At 39.1% G+C, this 23618-nt stretch overlaps 1 protein-coding gene across 1 annotated transcript in view; it reads left to right on the top strand.

The window, feature by feature from the left end:
• The window catches only part of LOC124153492 (carbonic anhydrase 2-like), a 40746-nt gene extending 20775 nt beyond the window's left edge, over nt 1-19971 (top strand). The window contains exons 3-7 of the mRNA XM_046526695.1: nt 9053-9229; nt 12784-12934; nt 16430-16541; nt 17572-17799; nt 19745-19971. Of these exons, the coding sequence (XP_046382651.1) occupies nt 9053-9229; nt 12784-12934; nt 16430-16541; nt 17572-17799; nt 19745-19846 (770 nt within the window). The 3' untranslated portion in view covers nt 19847-19971. The remainder of the gene's footprint in view (nt 1-9052; nt 9230-12783; nt 12935-16429; nt 16542-17571; nt 17800-19744) is intronic.
• The last annotated feature ends 3647 nt before the right edge of the window (nt 19972-23618 follow it).

Raw genomic sequence — 23618 nt, 5'->3', positions numbered from 1 at the left:
TTTCAATTTTTTTGGGGGTTATTATCCATTGTTAAGGCCTGAAACTTAGGGGAAACACATAATTTTGGATGCACTTTAAGTGTACATTTTTTTTCAAAATATCTGGGGGCACTTTTAACCATCTTAACTTGCTAGACCCTTCGTTTCCTTGCGGCGCTTTCCTGATATTTCTTTTTAAATTTTACATTCAATGTAAAGGTAAAATATCACGTTGGTTTCCTTGCTTTAAATTTCTCAACATGAACTTAATTTGATCATACCACCTCCGAAAAGATATTCTATCTACACGCAACTCCCCTGAGAGAATGGATTAGTGCTCTCAAATTTTAGAGGATTACATGAATAAATCATATTAAAAAAAAGCACTTATGCACAACTTTCTCAGAAGATTTCCTTCATCAGGTGAGGTCGAGGATATTACTTAATCGATAGACTGAGGTGGTCCTCGCACTAGTAACGGGACACCTTACAAAAACGCATTTTTACCCCAATTGGTCAACCAGCTAATTAGACATCTCCCGAAAGCGCGTGTAAATCCCTTACCCATCAAGGCATTAGGCGAACGCGTTTACCGTTGCATGGGCGTTGCTGTTGCTTGCAGGGGCGACCTCCTTATTTGTAACGCTTGTTAGTAGAGTCGCCACATGCGAGTGGAAATCAGTCGACCCGTCCTCCTCCGTCGCTAAAGCTTCCGCACCAAGCAGCTGGCCAGCGGCTGAAGCGCTTGCAAAACATCGAGCGACTTCACTTTCTTCTCTCTATGGTCTCGAAGATGCCCGTCAATCACTCAAACGCTGGTCTGAGGACGGAAGGAAAAAATCCTTCGTGTTGAGCGGGCGCATTCCAGCACCACAGAGAGGCACGATGGTTGCCAACCCCCGCAAGGTCGCCCGTTCATTTCTCGCTCTGGCGAATGAGTTATGGCTCTCGCCACGACTACCCTCTCGAGGAAATACATTTTCCGGGTAACATCAAAGGTCAATCATAATGTACACAGAAGTATAAGTCTAACAAATTCCACAGCAGGGATCGGTCAAAAAAGAATATTTATAAGCATCTCTGCAACAATGGAGGGGTTGCAGGTTCTCTACCCTTGATCGAGACTTGAGCAGTCAAGGCTCTTGTATGCATAAATATTTTTATAACTGAATTGGATGAGTTTTTTAGGTCTGGTCTTAAAAAAAAGACGACAATCCAAAAACTCATCTCCATAAGTTATAAAGAAAAAAGTGCCAAGAACCACAACGTTTTGTTATAAATATTTTTACATCTTTTCAGATGCGAAGTGGTTATACTTTAAATTAGGACCTTATTCACTACTGAAAGGTATCCAGTCTCACGGTGATAAAAGAAAGATTCATTTATCTCAACATAATATTATAATGATTGAAGTGCTATTTTCTCTCCGGCTTGTTATTTAAAAGCATAAAAAGAAAAATAACAGGGCACATCGTGAGATTATGGATAAAAATATGATAGATGGCCTTATAGATTACTGCTGGACGGACAGAATTTTCTATGTCTAGAACGTTAAAGCATTCTATTCGGCTTAGGGATCATGTTAAGGAGAAAAATTAATTATCATTCACTCTGACGTTGACACTGGGACGAAGGGACCGCATGGATGGGCGGTAATATCCAGTAACTTCTCATTGAAATAAAATAAATCAAAATATTCCAAAATTCCAATTTAGATTAATTTTGTAAATTTTATTTAGCTTATATGACCTTATTTGATTTGGAAAATTATTATTAGCAATGAACTCGTTCACTCATTTATAATGCTGTAATTTGTGATAGAAATGGACAAATATAGAGGCAAGTATTTTACCGTTTTTAGATCCGTCGCTTACTTCTCGAACGATTCGCGTTAAAAAAAATTGAGACGCAAACACTTACGTATATACGATGATGACGTCATTGACTTCATTTGAGCGGGTCACCGCGTCTCAGCTACTCCTAAGCCTCTCACAACGGCCTCGCATGTTATCACTTTATGATCGATTCCGTCCTTCAATTAGCGGTCTTATTGGAACGAGTTGATGAGCCAAAACTCGAAAGATGACGTCACCAACTCATGAAATTTGGGCGGCAACTTCGGCATTTTTTAAATTATGGAAGAATAGCCGAATTAGGAAGATTTTCGTTCCTTGTAGCTTACCTCTCCATCCAATATATCGAATTCTTGTAGCGAATAGCGAATTCAGGTCTGAGTGAACCACGCCATCTCAAAGTCATATTAACGATACAAAGTTAAGAACTTATAAATTTTAACTTGACTCTTCTTCCATTCGCTGCTATTTCGGAAGGTATGCGTGATACGAATGTATGTGGTAGCGATTTAAATGAGGATGTATCAATATTAAAATTAAAAAGAAGAACTTTGTGCTATCAAATAAATATTTATTCACAAATTTACGACCATGGTTACAACGTTTCAACGTCATCATGTTGATTGTTTAAGGCGTAACTTTGAAACGTTGAAACCATGTTCCTAAATTTGTGAATAAATATTCATGTGAAAGCACAAAGTTCTTCTTTTTAATTTTAATAATGAATCGCTTTCACAAAGTTACGCCTCAAACCATCAATTTCAGGAAGTATCAAGATCGGTTCAAGAGTGGATTCTAAGAAGGAGCAGCTAGTGGCAGCTAGTGGCAGCAGGCCAGCCAATGGCTGATGATCGTCCAAGGAAAAATCGAAAACGACTTTCTCACGAGGTCACGTACTCAAACTAATCCCTCCTTCCACTACAGAAATATAATACACACAAATCAGCTCTTAATATCTTACCTCCTGATAGGTGTCTATCCATCTGCCTCCGATATTAATACTTCAGGTCATGATGAAATTTTTCACACACCATCCACACATAAAAAGAGGGGAAAATCCATCGTGTAATGTGCATTACATACAAGGTTGTATATACAACACACGAAGGTGCTTACACACAATTATTCAATGTGTCGGTGAAGAAGATAGTCAAATATTCAATTGTTCCATCATTTTTACTTTTTTGCATTTATTTCTATGAAACACCATGACGTAGTTATTCAATGTCCATACCAAATGGTGAAAATTAATAATATGATCAACAGATGAGTATTGTTACAACTTTGCTTCACTAAAACTCCTCTACATGTGCTTCTCTCCAAATACCCCGCATCCATAACCTCCAATTATATATTAATCCCTAAAAACCGAAGCAAATTCATTTCATGTTTCGTTATTTTCTTGTTTTTCTCTGGCAACAATTCATTCGCGACTGCACGTCTATTTCTTGGCCGCCTCCCATTCATTCGTCTGCTTCTTCATCCTTCGCAATACTTCCTTATTTTCTGTCACCGCAGACCACTCCAATCTCTACAGCCTTCCACGGTTTCTCAAAGATTCACCTACAATGACAACTAAAATACTCATTCATCGCGAAGAAAACGCAAAAAATGGCTCATTCATATTCCCAGAGCCCAATGCATTCCTTTTTGACTATGCAACTCATCAATATTTATAGAAATGGTAGGAAGACCGAACAATGCGTAGTATGGCCGACCTTAGGCTTACATTGATGTCCTCGGATATAGAATCAAGCATTCATGAAAGAGAATACTTATCCAAAGTTTTTATCCCGACTTGTAACCAGCTATAAGTACATCAAAATTTGGTTTCTCTGTCGAGGGAGATTCTCATTACAATATTAGGAGATAACAAATCAGCAGTAAAATAAGAAGGACAACGTTTCCATGAGCTTTGATCTCTCTTAAGAATTTTTCAGCCCACCTACATTGCTCTCATTCACATCGTGGATCTGCATGAATGTGCATCGAACAAGAAATACTTTTACACTTCCTTCCTTGAAAAAGTTATCAATTATTCTTTCAACTCACCGCATTGCCAATGTCTACGAACACTGATCACTATAATACACATAGTGTAATGATACATTGTCTCTGCTAAAACAGAAATTCCGCACAGAACAAGGCTAGCTTCACTCTGCGAGGAGTGAAATCACCAATGGTCATTGACCATTCTATCCCCAGGGCACCGGTGGCATACATTTTGTTGAAGTGAAGGATTTATTCGGAGATTATTACCTTCATTTCCCGCGGAGAAGAATCAGATATACTCGGACGAAGCAGTTTTCATGGACGCTTTCTCTCACTCCCTCTTTACGACTCTCTAACAGTTCCTCCGAAATATTCGGGTCAGAAGAAGCAAAACGCGTAGAAGCGAATATCTTTTCCTAGTTTTATTTGAACCAACACTTGAAAACGTATATTCCAAAGTGTTCGGTAGCGATATCATAGTAAACCCATTAAATACTCGTGCTGACGCTGATATGATTTTCGTAGAGACATATAGAAAAGGGGCATTGAAAATCATTTCGTTTTAAACAGAAGGGAAAAAAGATAAGGCTGCTGAGCGCAAGGGTAGGAGGTGGGGGATTATGTTCGCAAACAACCATCTAAGGAATGCACTGGAATGTACTAGTAAGAGGCTCCAACTATTTACATGAATAAATACAATTTGAAGGCTTTATCTATTAGGAATCCATTAAATCCCTCAGAAATCTTCAGGAATTATCGTTGATGGACAGATTTGAAGTCAAGATATTTATATTTTATCTTTAACAAACTGGGAAACGAGTTAGTAAAAGCAGAATTTCGAAGCAGAGAAATTTGACAAACGCATTAGGAATTATAAAGCGATTCAGAACGACAAAAAGAGAATGAATGGAAGACCTTCAATCCAATTAATATCAATGATTCGAGTGTGAATGTGCTCCGCATTTCTTTCATATCCACTATTCTTCATTAATTCGATAAAAGGAAAACTACATGAACAATCCAATCAAAGATGGGTCTCCATATGAGAATAGTTTTCACGAAAGTCTAGGGTACTTCATCCTTTCCCCCCAGAGACAAAATGGACACAAAAATCATGTTTTTAAGAAGCTAGTGACAACTAATTACGAATTAAAAACTAGATATTTTCGAAGATCCAACCAATTGATACACTAGGTAAGTTTTCCAGGAGGATTGTGATAGCGATCCCTTCATTTCTGAAAAATGGAATATATGATTATCTTTGTACGAATTTCCTAGTGAAAATATTCTCTTTGATCAGGAATCGAACCACGGACCTTTAACTTTCCGGGACACTACGCAGACCATTACGCTACCCAGGTTCTATGATATCCATAGCAATTTCACCAAGGCGTAACATATAGTACCTTAAGCCTAGCCCAAGCCAAAGGTCCGCGGTTCAACTCCCGGTCTTGGGGAATTTTTCCTCATATTTCACCGCTGTTCATCCGGCAGGATTTGAAATATTACTTATGATAATCTTTAATGTGGCTCTCCTAATATTTTTTTATATTTTACCTACTGAATACATCATTTTAAAAATTGGTGCATATCTATCATCCAATTGTGTAAGCGTATCAGACGTCAGGTATAGCATACTTCCAAGGCGCCACGAAAAGTAAAGAACCCTGGCCCCCAAATAATCGGCCAAAATCCGCCCTTGTACCTACCTTGAGTATTGCAAATATTACCTTACTTGAACGTTTATATCATTAAATTGATAAAATGTTTTTGTTATTTTTACCATGGTTATTTTATGTTTTCAATAAACAATATGTATAAATGGCGAAAGAATAAGCATTAAAAAAGTTACGATTGTCGCCCAAGATAAGTTTTCCATACACGACGGTGCTACTTATGCTGTATACACCGATACACCATGGGTAACAAGGAGGTCTATGTAATGGCTCAGATTAAACCTTTATCAACATCGAAGTTAGCTTTTGTCGAGAATTGTATTTTGTATTAATTCCAACGCATATCTTCACATCATAATAAATTCCGTGCGACTTACATCCACTTCCCACGACCTGGAGCCTAGAGCGACGAATTGGTCATGAAGCAACGGGGGGCGCGCGAGGCAATGGAAGCGGATTAGGAAAATATCGGTCACGGGCTTCCGAGCTCAAGCGATTGAAAATGACTTATCTGGTCGCGGGAATCCGTGAAGTAACTCCAGCGCCCTCGCCGGAGCTGAATAACGACACTTCTGGCACAAGGGCGTCCGGTTGCTTTCCGTTAATCTTATTTTTTTCGTTCGCCTTGTCTTCTATTTCGCCGTCAAAAGGACGCCACGGAAGGGTGGATGGGAAGGCGTGAACCTCGCAACGTAACAATGGAAATAAAAACTGCGGGAAAGCTTCCTTTCTGTATCAAAGAGGTGATCGAATATACCGCGAGGGGCGCAAGTGCAAATCGCAGATAGGTTTTGGATTCTGCCGGGTCCCAAAGAAAGTCCACTCGTATCGTGTATCGATCGTGCTTAAAGCAACCTCATTTATGGTATGGCTATAAAAGATTGCTTGGTCCATTAAAGTGAAGTTCCATTATTCTTCATGGTCCAGCGATAAATATCACTGAAAAAAAAGGCTAAAAATAATAGCTTTCTTATAAATCCAGGACTCCTCATCATACGAACTTTAACAGTTGATTGTAAGCGATTACGCCATTAAGAAGCGAAAATATTCTATCGCAAATAGAAAATATTGAGGAAAAGTATTGAGTCGTTATAATGAACATAAAAATCTTTCACGAAAATAGGCTTAATTTTGTTTATTGGATGAAATAAACTGCAGAAGAAACCATTGAATTAAGTAATTCTCTTCTTGTTTTTGCATTGAATCCAATTTTGTAATTACCGAGAAGAAGAGGATCGACGATGTGTTTAAGACATGGTGGGCTAGAAGAAGAAACTTCTAGATGAGATACGGAGGAAAAAGTTGTTTTTCATGGAGCGAGTTCTGAGCGGGGAAGGTGCGTTAAAAATCAGTGAAAGAGGGAAGAATTAGACGAAAAGAAGAAGTAGACAAAGTAGGGGAAGGAATAGAAAACGATCTATCGATTGAATGAAATGGAGTAGGCCCAAATGTGAATCGAAAACGGAAGTCCGAATTGAGATGGGAGACAGGATGTAGTAATTCGCATAAAAACTTACACTAAACGGTAGAATGAGACTTTATGAATGAAATAGGTGTTTAAAGGCGATAATAAAATTGCCTCATTTCACGAATAATTTTATCCTATTCTAAAAACTTGTAGCAAGAGTGCGTTCGATGCACGGGCATCGGCGTTTAATATGTTTTGGATCGATTGATGTAAATAATCCAAGTAATATAACGAGAAAAAGATGTATGAGAACCTTTGTGCCCCTGGTAAACACACAAAAGTCACCCGTTCTTCACGAGGCATGTCTCCATGGGTCCGGAGAAATGATTTCTTCGCACAAACCATGAGGCGACTTCCCATGGCAGTGCGAATTAGTAACACCAGATGAGGGATAGGAGGGTTATGTGGGGAGGGATTAGGAGAGGCCAGGAGGGGTTGTCTTCAACTTGCGCAACGGGCGGTGGGGTGCGGCGCGTGGGACCATTTCCGACCGAGTGACGACGAAGAGGTCGTCTCGCGACGGCAATCGAGAGTGGCCGCGCGTCCTACGCGAGGGCCGGGCGACGTGGATGTGAGGCGTGCGCTGCACCTGATGTACGAGAGAGTGATTGCGTGGGTGCAAATGCTCATTGGGAAAAGTTGGCTTACCAGCATCGATAACAAAAGCACTTTGCTTCAACACGATACATGGGTCATAGCATCAGAATATGGTTACCCACCACTAATTCATTACGGCCGGAAAAAAAAACAGTTCAATTCAACAATAATTCCAAGTTTTAAGACCAAGAAGCCTATCACAGGACTGAAGTAAGCACAAAAAATCCAAACTTTGAAAGGCCGCAAAAACGGGAGGTCACGTCGATGTGAGGTCAGCTGACGGTATGAATGCTTAGAAGCCGCTGTTAGGGCATGGCCAACCACTGCAGTACATGAAAAAAATGGCAATGTTGTGGGCGTATTCCCTTATTTGCCATTAGCATTGCTAGAAGGCTCTCTGGTAAATATTTCTAGTTAGATAAATCCGTTTCATGGTATCTAATGATACAATATTTATCGGAGACTTAACTAAGGATGGATCTACATAAATGCAATGGTTCTTTATATATCTCTTCAGGAATTTTTGATATTGTATCTCGGGTTTACTGTCATCTTCAAATGAAACATATTGTTTTAGCATCATAAATTCTCTTCCATAACCCAACTTCGTAGATTTCGTAAGGAATAAGAAATGAATTTGCCGACTATGCCAGACATATCATGAATACTTATGAACAGCAAAACTAAACCTTCCACACTGCTTTACAACATTAGTGACTATTGGTATGAAAACAAAACGCGTTGATATATGTATAATGCAGACTGCTCGACGCATAAGCACAGTGACCAAACTGAGGCCTAAATTGAAATATCAGATTCACATTAATAGTTTGGGAAATGGATAAAGTTAGAAAATCTAATACTCACAGCTTTTATTAAGATCTCAGTACTTTTCTATCTTTGAAAGCATTAGATTTAATTGAAATAAACGACATGAAAACAAACGCTAACATCATTGGCAGCTAATCACGTGATCTCGGTTTTTGCCATTTCGATCTTGGTGGCAAGTGCAGCAGCCGAAAATCAAACTTGTTAACATTTACTCCGAGGATAACGCTGTGCGAGGGACTCATCGTAGGTTAATAACTTAAATATTCTACACACCCATTTTGAGGTTTCATCAAAGAATGTGAATGGAATAGGTGAAGTTATCGATATATTTATTTAACCATTACAATTCTTTAATTCTAATTTATTAATATTATTATTTTTGTATTGATAGGAATGGAAGGTCAATTAACTATTTCCACCGCATAATAAAAGCCAGAATATTAAGAAATTTTTTCAGATACAGACATCGTAATTTATTTTATTTGGAGGGGAAATCACCCAACTAACATATAATCGCATCTGTATATCTGAGGATAGAATCGTTTGGAATATTTTGTTTTCTTGGATTTTCGTACGATGCATTACACAGGAATAGTTTATATTAAATTTGAAAAAAATATGTAAATGTGAACAAACGATGTCTTTGGCCACTGCAGGTCCACACGAGTGGCCTCGCCACTTCCCCGCCAGCGCCGGCTGCAAGCAGTCCCCCATCAACGTGGACTCGGCGCGGGCAGTGAGGTTGGACTCCCGCGCGTCGTGCCGGCCGCTGCTATGGCGGAACCGCGAGTGCCTGCCCAACGCCTACACTATGCTCAACGACGGACGAAAAGGTAAGCCCACATTCTCATGCGGGGTGGAATAGGAATCTCTCCCCCGCGGACACTCTTTTTACTCTTTCATAGATCTGTCGGCGGCGGCGTATTGGCGAACCAAACTGGTAACACAAGGAAAATTGGTGATTCACGGCCGACGATTGAACAACAAGAAATAATTAAGGGCTCTTTCACCAATTTTATTTTACTTTCGTGTGTGATAGAGTGCGTCCATAATGAGATACGGCGGAGACGGAAGGCTTGCATGGAGCGAGAACTGAGCGGGAAGGGGATGTTAAAAACCCTGCTAGATGGAAGAAAGGTTGGAAAGCGGGGAAAGGGGAAACGAGACGGTCACTCCCAAATTAAGATAATAAATTTTTAGATGATTTATTCATTAAGTATCATAGTCACCGTGAAAAAAGTCAAGGTCGTACAAAGATTAGTTCTCTTAAAGGCTAGGGAATAATGATTTCAGGAGGGCTGATTATTCAAGCTAATGAACGGTATCCAAATATTTACCATTCCAGAAAAAATATTGTTGCTATTGATGAGAAAAAAATGCGGAAATAAATTTATAACTATGTTTGTCAACCTTTAATTTTTTCAAAATTGTAATTTAAGCGAGACAAATTCCAGTTTCTCAAGCCACGAGAACAATTCGGGCAATGTTTTCCTCGCCATGGTAGAAACTATTATGTACTACTAGTTGCTAGATTTTCCCACACTCATGTAAATATGTGACTGATTATGAGTGCAACGATTTTTTAGGATACACCCATCAGATTAATGATTTATCAACTTAATGAGCATAACAACAGCCAAATTGCTGAACTCATGACCAGTTGGATTTCGGGAAAGGCAATAAAGATAAAAATTCGGGCTGGTGAACTTTTGGACGATAATCTCAAGGATATCCCACCACAAACAATAAGTGTGCCATGACCGTCATCACGATCGAAGATTGCTCGTACCTCTCGAGTTACAGAGATTGAAGGCAGGCATATTCGCGCGGAATTGCCGTCGTGTTACGCCCTTCTCCCACTAGATGGCCTCCCAGCCACTCACCATCTCGGCAGCAGTTCGTCTTCCCGCTCTTGAGTACTCAATCAAACAAGGCCATTGGGATAGCAGGAGCACACGTAATCGGTAATATCCGCTAATGGGCAAATATATTAATGTCCAATGCGCTGAAGAGGGACGTAAAACCTCCCCTAATGTCAGCGTGGGGGCAGAAATTTTCAGATACTGTTATAGTGGCACCAAGGAATCACATCATTTGGTCGTTAAAAAGTCAGCCAATCAGAGAAGACCTTAGATGCCGGTTGGATGAAGTGGTGTGAGGTACCGGAAAGACCCTTACGAAAAGAAATATGACGGATTTTGTTCACATCATGAGATTGCTTCAGCATCCTTTACATGGCTGTTTTTAACTTCTGTCGTTGCTCTTTCATTCAAATTCATATTAATTATTTAGCGTGAATAAATCTTGCATACGGATTTTCTACTTTGTATTGCCGTGAGTATTGATGCACTCACTTCCGATATAAAGGATATCATCATAAGTAAACCCATAGGATTAATATTACGTCCTCAATGTTTCTGTCGACATCGTGCTAGTTGGAATGTATATAACCCATAATTTTTATACTTAATTAGCATCAATGTGGAACCACTACGACAAAGAACACGAAATTTATTTTTAAAAACGGAAATAGTGATTCATAAACGAGATTTTTCGACAGTAGCTTTAAGCCTTGGATAGTAGTCACCATTAGGAGGTAAAGATTGCGTACTTTCCGTATGATAATTATGGAATATACTGCGCGGCCTTTGTTACAATGGGCATCATTTATTATGCTGGTTGTACTTAATTTTGCAGTCAAATATTGTCCCTTAACAACATCAAGGCCGGATGATCGGGGCCGAACATTAGAGTATTTGAGCTTAATCCGACGACGGTAATCAACATTACGATTTAAATTATAAGTTCAAAGATCGCAAAGTGATTAATGTAATGGAATTATACATTAAGTATACAAAACGATGATAGGCAGCGATTCTTCCGGGTTTTCTTCCGCGTTTATCGATTTTGCTGTACAATATTTTGCAAATGTTTCAGTTGGCGAAATATTGTCCAGCAAAATGGATAAACTCGGAAGGAAACCCGGAAGAATCGCTGCCTATCGTCATAATCTCCGCGGAAGCCTACTTAGAAACTCTGCAAAACGATGTCTGACGACAATTTTAGCTCTCCAATCCGGGTGACGATGACAGCGAAGAACGATAAAACAGGGTGGTAGATAAATTTTATAAATACTTATCCAGATGTGCGCTATTTCTCTGACGATATAATTTTTAGAGAGGCATGCAGAAAAGGCATAACATAACAAGGTTTTTCGAATTATTTACTTGCGGCTGAACATACTTATTCCCATGAACTTCGTCCATAATCGTATGTCGTGCGTCATTTGTTTTCAAAACCGAACAATAACGAATTCCCTTTTAGTTAGAAACTTTGCATTAAAAACACCAAAATTTGTTACTGTTCCTTAAAAACACACGTTCTCATAAAAAATGTGAAAAACAATGCATTATCTTTGCTCTGCAAATCTCTTTGGATCTACCAAACCCACTTAGCCTCAGCCAAAGGGGCTCATGAACCAGCGCTTCCAATTGCTTGTAGGTTTAAATGCCCAGGTAATCTATTCCGACAGCCGTGCTATAAGAACAGTTAATTACTAATTTCGAAACAAATTTATTTTGAAGGGTAATTGTAATTGCTACAGACCACCGTCTGATTGATGTGATGGGAATGGGATGTTGAAATGCCACTGATATACATGTGTGTAAGAAGAATAGGAGAAAATACTTCGGGAATAAGGGAAAAGATTATCAGATAAATAAAATATTTTAGGTAAATTCTTAATCTCCCTGAAATGACATGAATTTCCCGGAACGACGAAATTCCTTGATTTTTCTCATTTCTAGATGAGACAGATGTATATGGGTATACTCGTAGAAGACACTCAAGTAATAGCGAGTTCGAAAAGCGAAAGCTGTCATTTAGAATTTCGAGGGCGATAAAAAGCTACTACATGCTCTCACGGTGGTTCATATAAAGGTACTCCCATAAACAGTGGGGTAGCCAGGAATTTCGTTCGGGGGTAGAGGGGGGCGTTCCAAAACCAGGGTGGAAAATCTTTGAAAAACAGGGTACCAAGAAGACGAATTTTAATAAGCTTTAGAACTTTTCATAATCGAAAAATCTTCACTTGTCAAAGAAATCTTTTGTAAAATTCATGATTTTTCAATATTCTGTTTTCTTTAATGAAACGAAGAAATTTTATTTTTATATTTCGGGGGGTGGGGATCCGGACCTCCCCCCTCGCTACGCCACTGCCCATGATTTTACTTTCGTAATTGGTTTATGAGTTTTTCCGATGTGCCTAATAGCCTTAGCCTGTTACCGGACCTTTCTCTTAACCGGACCTTTTCTTATATGATTAAAAATACCTACTTGAAGAGTTCTATTTATCTCAAAATCTTAAAATGATATATTTCGTCCGCAGTGGCCCTGATCGGGACGTGGGCGGCGCCGAACATGGTGCCTGAGGTCACCGGAGGGCCCCTGGGCTCCGCAGTTTACCGCCTCGTAGGTATGCACTTCCGGTGGGGAGCCAACGATGAGTGGGGCGGTGAGCACACGCTTGACAACCGGAGGTGAGTGAGTGACCCTACGTTGACAGATTTTTTCTTTGAGGGCATTAGTAAAATACTTCACGTAACTTAGAAAAAATTCCGGGTAGTGCCCACGCCCCTTTTAGCACCCTCCATGGCTATGTGCCCGCCCACAGACCGCGTCGCATCATCAGAAAGCCAAAGAATTTGGTTGACCTCGATCACAGAGAAAATGATCGATCCACCTTAGTTCGAACTTTCCCGATTTTGCTGCTGAGATGGCTAAAATATTATGAATTGACCGCTAGCACCTAAAACTCGTTGTTCTTTTTTCGGACAAGGCGAGCTATTTTCCGATTAAAATACAAAAATACGGCAACAGTGTTGGTTTAAATACACATAAAAATAAGGATCGACGCTTTCAGAAAAAGAGCCTTGGCCGCATTCGATTTATTCAAGATTAAAAAAATAAAGTAAATCTAATGATCAAAGTTTCGATGACCACTAGATTATTTGATCGATAAATTTCTCAAATCGTAAAGGTGAAAAAAAAAAAAATTAGAAGCCAATAAATAATATCAGTTTTGAATTTAAATTGATTTTATCTGCTTGTGTCATTCAAAAGTTCCTCTCACCTTGACGCGGTACATATTAAAGTTCGAAGTACTGAGAAGATGAAGCAAATTTGTTTATCATTAATTGGCCAAACAACAAAAACCGGAGAAATGCATTAATTAAACTGAACCTGAAGATGATTTTGAGCACATTGAAATGTCAAAAAAATTAATTACTGATAAAATAAGCCATTCGGTTTTCCCATATGAAAATGTCTCTCGCATAAAATGCATCAGTAACTTCAATGCCAAGTTAAGACCACGTTTGGCTCGAAGAATAGATGTAACAATAGGATTATTCAAGATGCTTCTAATCATTCTTAACATTGGAAAAAATTGTATTGCTGTTCGTCAATTTCATGTAGTAGTCTGCCGCTTCCCTATTAGTGCGACTTACGATGGATGCAGCCTACGATCTGAACTGATTTTTCTAGCACTTTAAAAATTTCGCCGATTTTTTTCCACTCGCACAATATATAAGGGATTGTATGATTCTCTATGTTATGTTTCACATCGCTCATTATATTTTCGCTGTTCTTTAAACTGATTTCTCGTTCGCATATAGTGCCGATTCAGCATACGATGAAATGCACTATACGATCAGTCATACGAAATGGATTAATGGATCCTTAAACTAAAACAGGCCTTAGTAATAGCTGGAGGCAATAATAAACCCGATCAAATATCAATTCTGCGAACCAAAAGCAAAGTTGCAAAACAAAAAACGCACATCAATGCCAATAGCACTCCGATCGAGTCACATCTTTCTGCCTCTACTGACTTTCAAATCCGTCTTCGCTTATCCAAGAGACTTGCCAAAGGGCTTCAAGAGGAGCAAATACCAACGTTCACAGCCGAGCTGATATAACGTTCATAAAATGGAGTTGTTTTGAATTCCAACACTTCTCGTAACACGCGCATCAATAGCGGATGCTCGAAAGGGGAGATTCCGGTCGCCGCCGCACCGCGGCCCCGAAGGAGCGACAGGTTTTTTTTTTTCAACTCCGTTCCTGTGACTTATGCAATACGGTGTTGAAGGTTGGGCGATGAAAAAAGCGTGCCAATCAGGATACGGTCACGTCCCGCGGATTCGCATCGCGCAGACACAATTTCGCGGCGCCCTTCATTCGCGACGGTAGACTAAATCTCGTGATATCCGTGAATGATCACAAATAAGCACAAAGACACTGCCTCATTCCGAACGCATGCGTTCTACATCACGGGAAACAATTATGCGCGCACCCTAAAATAAGCTGATACAAAATGTGAAATTTGAAGAGGAAGCCGACGTGGATGAACCACATTTAGTAGATGTGGGGTATACTGGCAAAACACTTGGCGAGAGTTATGGTCTCAAAACGGGTTTGAATAGAGACAGAATAATGTTAATGAGTGATAGGAAACGAGGGATGACTTAGGGTGAACTGAATGAAGAAATTGAATCGGAGAACAGCAGCGTACGCTATTGACCTCTGAATCCGACGACAAACCACCCATAAAGTTGAATAAGAAAATAAATCGGAGCCTCAAGACAGCGGAGACGACACGGAAACACGCCAAGAAATGTCAATTATATTGTAGAACAAAAATAGGTGGAATCAAGCAGACATTACTAATAACGATTCGGAATACATAGGGTGGACGTGAAAAATATAAACTGAACCAAATAGGACAGTGAAACATGCCAAAATATAAAATTTTATAAAAAAAATCGTTGAAAATTTGAACACGCAGAAAACAATTGTAGGATTGAAATGGATCAGTAATTACTGATCTCATTATTTCAGTAAATTATATAAATAAAATAACATTTAGGAATCATTAGAACGTTAATTTACAAAGAACGTCACATTCACTTTAACAGCGGTTCCCAACCGGTGGTACCCGTACATCGCGGTATACGATGAACCAGTCGGGGTACGCCGAAAATAATTGCTAATAGTGGACGCCAGGAACTATGTATCTCTTAACCAGGAAATATGTATGCATATTATATGGGGTATTTTAAACAAAGCTTCCATTTATAAAACTATTTATCACTAAAAGTGTCACCTACCCGAAGTAAAACTATGTAATAAAATGTGCGCCTTTACATTTTTGGGGTAGCAATAATATTTATATATGTACATATAGAAGAGTACCGGAGAAAAAAGTTTGGGAACCGCTGCACTAATGTAAGTAAAGAAATACTGGTAAAAAAAACTGCATCAAAATCGTTTTCGTATTCTAAGAGGAGAAGATGGTATTGGCTACCGGCCACATTATGCCACACGCCACATAAGGCTACAATTCAGAGACTAATGCCGAACATGGAACAGTATGGGGTTAGGTCTCGAAAATTTGACGAAACAGCTGCAGTGAAGCTTAAATTAGTCACCCACTAGTCCAATCAAAACTCCACAGTAAAATTATATCGTTTCCTCAACACGAATTCCAACTTTGCGCCAAGAGCTACAACAAATTGTCCTGTCAAGGTATCAGTGGCGTAAGTACATAGATCCTCATTTCAGGAGGGCCTCTCGTATATATTATATTCAGCTCATGATATTTTATATTTCAACTCCAACGAATGCTATTGTGTATGGGGTTATATCACTTAATGCCGCGGTCAAATTCTCGCGCATTATTTATTAAACTAATGCAGACTATAGTACTTAAATTTTTCTTTATTTTCCGGCGGAGTACTATCTCCTTTCTCCCTTCTTACATACGTCCCTGTTAGCCGAAGAATCTTCGTAATGAAAGCGAGCTTACAAGTTAAATTGTAAATACCCTGGTTATTCCGCAATCGTAACTAAAAAAAAGGTTTCCGGCCAGCTAAAATTGAGGACTTAGATGGTCAAAGGGCACTCATCAAAACGACTCCTATTCATCCTATCACGATCGCTGTAACTCAACAAATTGTCCTTTCTCACCCATACAGCTTCCCCCTGGAGCTTCAGATGCTACTCATCAGGCAGGACTTCGCCACCCCCAAGGATGCCCTCGCCTCAAAGGAAGGAAATAGTATGACCATGGTTTCCTACTTTTTCAAGGTAATTCGGCATCTTCAGGTCGAATTCATAAGATTACATGCACGCGGTCGGATACTATTGACGATGTTTCAATGTCCACTCATAATGGCTCATCTTGAACCTGCTAAATGAAGTTTTTCAAGCGCCTTGATAAGAGGCACTTGATAATGGTGAAGGGCCTACCTTGCCTTTCATGTTGATAATTTCAGTAAAGAGTAGAGCCTTGCCAATGTCAACTCTAAAAACAAAATTGGGAGGAGCTGCTTGTTGGCTCACATATAATTTACAAAGTTTTTCTCATAAAGCCAATTAAAATAGGAATTAAAGTCTCTGAAACCAGTTTTTCATTCGGCCAGGTCACCATCACAAGGGAGGATTATGTGTCTTAACCTGTCCGAGGACGGGTCCCTCTTACCACGCCCTCGGATAAATTAAGACTCATTCTCCCCCCTGATGATGACTGCCTATCTAACCGAAAAACCGGTTTCGGAGACTTAAATATTAATTGCTAATTTCTAATTTTCATTTTTTTTTGTAAGAAATCTTCAAATAATTAATTGCTGATTTAATTGGCTTTACCATTAAATATCTAAATGGCAAAGTTTATCTGTATCTCAAATAAAAATTATTTACCTCAGTATATTCTGGAAGGTATTTAATTTTACCTTTTTGACTCCTACAACTGGTGAAAATGGTTTGCTCTATATTTCTCTGAAAATTACGACACAGTAGCGTGTATTTTAAACAAGTGATACACCACGAAAAGGATAAAACAAAATAAAGAATGTCGAACGGGTGTGATGCGTACTCATCATCCAACCTGTTTATTAAGATTTACAAGATACTTTCACACCAGTGGCGACGGGATAATGACCTCGCCCGCTGATACAGAGGTCGTGAGTTCGAATCCTGCCTGAGAAGGGTATTCACCCTCCATGGCTCGTATATACTAGTACGTCATCCAAGTTAGAGAAGACTTCATGATCCTAATTTCGCTAGGAAAATTAAGGCAGGATTGTAATTATTACTATTTCTATTCCTTACACCGCAGATTGCGGCGCGGGACAACCCTTACCTGGACGCCGTGGTTCTCAACCTGGGGCGGATCCGCCGGCCTGGGGCAAAGCACTGCCTGCCGCCCTTTCCCCTCGACTGGCTCGCCCCGCCTTTCAGCTCCCGATTCTTCGCGTACGTGGGGTCGCTGTCCGAGCCGCCCTGCGCCGAGGTTGTCATCTGGATCCTGCGTTTCACACCCCAGCTTCACATATCCAGCCGACAGGTTAGTTAAGCTAAAGGGATTGAAAAAAATCATTAAGAATCAAAAGTCACAGAAGGAGCAAAGAATGATACTGAAAAAGTCACGAATCACTAGTCCTTCAGAAGCCACCATACTATTACACCACGGATGATTATTAGGACAAATAAAGCATTGGAATAAATAGGGTCATTGTTCAAGAATATTGTGAGAAATAATGGAGTCTTTCGGCTGCAGTAAGAGGCATGAAAGAATGTGTAAGGAAGTCGGTCTCTGAGTTAAACGATAGGGCACGAAGAACAGCAGAAAACACTAATTGGAAGCTCATGACCTCATTAAATGAAGAAATAATAGTAATATTACACCAAATTTTACTCTTCCTGTAAATCAAGAGTCTAATTAAAACAAGAAAAATTTCCTCTTCCACGTGTTCGAGAAGTTTTCCCATTTTAGTCCTTTGCATTCCGTGATTTAACTTCGGGAAAAATACACAGAAAAGTGAAGAAGCCAAATACCTAATTATATAAAATATACAAATACCTATTATAAAATTCAAGTAATATTGTACAACGCTTTGGTTGGCACTAAGTTAAGTTACGGTTTGATATGTTGGGGTGGTGCCCACAAAACGGCACTGAACCCTGCAGTGATACTTCAAAAAAAGTTAATTAGAATAATTGCCAACAAAAATCGTTTTGAGCCTTCTTACCCCCTATTTGTTAGTCTTAAGTTATTGCCATTAAGGTACATGTTTGTTTATAAAACTTTAAAGTTATTTTTTTGAGAAGTGGTAGTTTTCCAGCAATTTCTGGAACCGAGCATGGTTATAACTTACGTAGGAAGGTGAATTTTCTAGTTCCTAAGCCTAATCTTTCTTTATTTAAAAGATCATTTCTTTATTAGGGGCCGAAGATTTTTAATAAATTACCTTGTTTGATCAAAGAGTTAAAGAGTATAAATAAGTTTTGTAAAAAGGCCAAAGATTGGCTGTTGTCCCATGGTGATATGGATGATATTTTTGATGTTTGTGAATAATATAATATTATTATATATTATTTTTATATTTTTGTGAAAGGAGGAAAAAAAGAAATTAATTTTGTTCTGTCCACATATTATACTTTATTCTTGCTTATTGTAAGTTATTGTATCACATATATGTTTCATAGTGATAATATTTCAAAAAAATTACATATACTTTCTTTTTGTTTCTGGTCTGCCGTGAAATTAATTTTTTAAGATGGTAGCTCCCATGCTGGTTTATCAACCATTGGAGCTACCTAAAGCTACATTTGTGTTGTCCTGTTAAAAAAAAAAGTGTACATTCAAGCTTGAAGTATTAAATTCAATTCAATTCAATTTTATCTTTCCAAGAACTCTTTATACTGCTGTTAAACCGGCGAGGGAGGCAGAAAAAATATTCAGTTTTTGCGGTTGCATGGAAAAATCCATAAATTAACTTTCTTTTGCGGTTAATTCATTACTTCAAACAGTTCTAACGATTTTTCATAAAAATATATTCCGGTGTAACTTAAGAGGATTATGCAGCAGAAAAATACTTGGAACCTCCACAAAACTTGGGGTAACACGTACACTATTCTATAAAACCAAGTCTACATAAAATACTATAAAAATAGAGAAAATATAAACGTTCGGAGAGAAAAATGTTCTCTCGGAACACTCTGGGCAACATTTGCTTTGCACAAAAAGTTTCGCCAGCTCTGCTGAGAGCGTCCTCAGTAATGTGTCATCGTATTGTACCAAGACACTATTGTAGGTAAAGGCAACTATTACTCACGGAACCCCAAGGAATGCTTGTCTCACAACTTCAACGCCGCACATATCAGTAACTATTACATTCGTGGGAGTTCCACAGTTTTTTCCCTCACATAGGACGTTAATTCATTAGTATACAAATGCACTGAATTTTAATTTCCAAACACTTACATATCTCCTCTTCTCCATCCGACAGCTGCATCAGTTCCGCATCCTCCTCTCAGCCGATGGACCCATCACGCGTAATTCACGACCCGTACAGCTACTGTGGGGACGGAAAGTCTTCCTGTACAAGTGAAGTGCTAACAGCCCCACCAGGACCTAAGACGCGCGCACTCGACCGTTGAAATCTCCACTCTGGAAGCAAGCGACCGTGTTCCATGCCATTTGAAATTTTCAATTAAATAAACACACTTAAACAGACCTCAATTCCATTAATTTCTTTCATCGGATGGTATTTCACCGGTATTCAACTGTCTATTTTGGAGTGGGCAAAGATACGAATACCGAGCGGGGAATGGACGTTATAATCAGTGTAAAAGGGAAGCGTTCTCAGCAAGCGGGGAAGGGGCGGAAGAGACGGATTTACAGGTGGAAGAAGAAAAGGAGTACGAATTATTGTGAATCGAAAAAGAAGGTCCAAATTAGGAAGGAAGATAGGACAGGGTAATTCGCAAAACGCTTCATGTTGACCTGCCTTATCGGTGGGATATTTCAATAATTGCAAAGCAATGGACTCGCTAAAACTTAATTATCTAGCAACTGGTGTAGCATCATGGCTAGAGGTCTAGGAGGCTGCTGCAGTGGCATAGCGAGGGTGGGGGGGTCCGGAAACCCTCCGAAATATAAAAACGCATTTAATTTGCTTCTTCATAATTTATCACAATCATCAGAAGTCAACTATCCAAGATGGAATATTTTAGGCTATCCGCGTGAAAAACGGTGAAATTCACATGGTATGAGAGCCAAGGAACTAGGATAGCGTAGTGGTCTGCGCAATGGCCTGGAAAGCGAAGGGCAAGAGCTTCGATTCCCTATTTCAGAGGAATTTTTTTCGTTGGCAAATAATTAATGATAATAATATTGGTAAAAGATAGATAGATAAAATAGATAAAAGGCAATAATAGATGTAGAAAAAATAGAGGAGCTAGAAGACACGTGGCGAAGCAAGCAGTTACATGGGATACATCACAAATTCCTTCATCAGGAATGCGTAGACACCTCACTATCAAATGCCTGGTTAAAAAGAGATGAGCTATATAAGGAAACGGAGAGGGCAATAGTAGCTATTCAGGACAGAGCAATTGGTACGAATAACTATAGGAAATATATAATCAAAGACGGAAGCATATTGAATGACCTATGCCGTAAATGTAATGCAAAGAGTGAGACGATAGAGCACATAATTAGCGAATGTACGAATCTAGTTGGTAATGAATACACCAAAAGGCACAATAATCTATGCAAAATTATTTATTTAGAAATAGCATATGTTACCGGATTAAAATTGGATCATGAACCATATTACCTGTTCACCCCTGTTACAGTTCTGGAAAATGAAAATTACAAATTATACTGGAACAGCACAATTTACACAGACAAACCTGTTCAGCATAACAGACCGGACACAATCTGGATATTAAAAAAAGCAGACCTTTATAATAGAAATAGCAGTTCCAGCTGACCACAACCTTAAGAAGAAATACGAGGAAAAGAAACAAAAATATCTAGACCTCGCAAGGCAAATAAAAACTATCTGGAAACAGGACGTGGTCACCATCATCCCCACAGTAATATCATCATAAGAACGGCCCTGAATGACTTACATAAGACATGATGTAAAGGATGCAATAGAGAATAAATACTTCACTATGAAAAGGCTAGCGGATAGGAGAGAGGAATGGAGAGCTGCGTCAAGCAAATCTTAGGAATGTTGACTGTTGATGATGATGAGAGTAGGTTGGTATTAAGTCGGAGCAAAGATTTTTGGAACTATCCAAAGAACAAAATTCACTAACTCTTGATCAACTTTGTGGTATTCCATTATAAGTTTTCCTGGACTTCGCACAATTACTTATACCATTTCAATATATAATACATTCCGAAAACACCTCCGCCGGGCAAACTGGATTTATTGCGCTGTATTAATATTAGATCCACGTCATAAATGTGAAACTTTCACTATGACGCCATGGGGAAAAGATATGCAGGAAAAGTCCCTATTGAAATTTGAGGAAATATTCAAAGCCTATTTCGAAAGGTATAGCACCCAAATACAGTCAGCTCAGCCAATGGATCAAGAGAATCTTGAGAGGTCTGCTTTGGTAGAAAGTGACGAGGAAGACCTTATGGATGTATATGCTCTCTATAAGCAGTCAAGACCCAGTACTGGCAGGTATTTTCTCCTTTTCGATTAATTTTACTTACCTTAACTATTTTGACCTAAGAGAGAAATTTTATTAGTCTCATAATTTTCATTTATTAATTTACTTAGAAATACAACCCTTTTTCTGTTGAGAGCTATTAGTTTTCATATATTTTCTCCTAGTTCATCATCCTAGCATTAAAAACAGAGGAAAGAACGTGAAGACTATCTTCAACAGCTGAGATCCCCCAGTGATGTTGACATGGTGGAAGGCAAATGAATCAACTTTTCCATTGCTATCAAAAATAGCTAGAGACTTGCTCAGCATTCCCGCTACATCTGTTCCAGCGGAAAGGTTGTTCTCAAGAGCAGCCTTGAAAATACGGAAGCATCGGAACCGCTTGGGTCACGATTCAGCTAGAAGTTTACTCCGTGTGAATTCGTGGGTGACGTGCAATTTGGCCAGTCAAATAAAAAACTTATGCTTAACTTTTTAGAATCTGATAATTATTTAAACTTTTTTATTAAAGTGAAAATTATATTTTATACATTGTCTCATCTACTATCCTGCTCATCGTACAACTTCTGTCCAGAAATCGTTCCAGGTTTTATGATTAAATCTCTGAAATAACCTACCAGATGAAATAAAAAATAGCAATAGCTCTAGATATCGTTCAAATGATGGCGGAAAAATAACCGTTTCACGCATTAATTTTCCACGATGGCTTGAGGGATGGAAATCACATCCGTTTTTCAATCAATCGGCACTTCCCTTTTTCCGCGACCGAAACCATCGCTGGTACAGTCATTCAGCCAATCAGATTGCAGGGTTCCCACCCTAACTACATTATAAAATTCACGGTTTTTTCCAGGTTTTCACGGTATAAATGCCATCAAATTCACTGTTTGTAGAAAAGACATTTTAGGCAGAAATATTGATCACGTAACAATCATCGGCCGCACGTTAACTAAAAATGTAACAAACGCAACAGATGCCTTGAATGCAAACGCAGCAATGAAACTGCTACCTTTTATGACGTCACCCATAGTTAGCAAAGTTCAGGTCCGGCTAAAGGGTGTGAGTGGGAAAATGGAGAGAGCAGGGTGGCAGGAAAGTGAAGAAGTGTCTGATTTTTTGCCAGGGTTAATATCTTCCAATCGCAAGCTTAAGGTCAATGTACCGTCATGGCACACGGACCAATCAATAATAGCGCTTCGAATACACGTGTGCAGAAAAATGCGTGGAAAGTATCTACACTTGACTCGGCCTTGAAACATGATCGGATTATCGATTTTTCTTTAAAACTGTCTATCGTAATTATGCAATCAAGTTTGAGAGATTTTTAAGGTTTTAAGACGAAATTCACGGCTATTTCCAGGTTTTTTCACGGTAGACGAAATTCACGGCTTATTCACGGTTTTAAGGTTTTCACGGTTGAGTTGGAACCCTGGATTGCTGCCGCTAAGAGTGATTGCAACGCCATACTTGGCTTTTAATTGAATTCAGTGGTAAAGAGAAAGTGACGGTGGGAATGACCGTGTGATTCAGAAGTAGATGGGTCAATGAGCGATCAGTTTTTTGGTCCCTGAAAACCTATCGCTGGAGCTATAACTCAATAGGGACCAAAAAAATAATTGTGTGATTCTGGCTAAACATAGCTCAGAGGGTATTCTTTAATAAAATTGATGCTGGAAATTTTTACAA

This window comes from Ischnura elegans, chromosome 1, assembly GCF_921293095.1.
Source record: "Ischnura elegans chromosome 1, ioIscEleg1.1, whole genome shotgun sequence".
Lineage (NCBI taxonomy): Eukaryota > Metazoa > Arthropoda > Insecta > Odonata > Coenagrionidae > Ischnura > Ischnura elegans.
The sequence above is the reverse complement of the archived record's forward strand: the minus strand, read 5'-3'. Positions and strand labels throughout refer to the sequence as shown.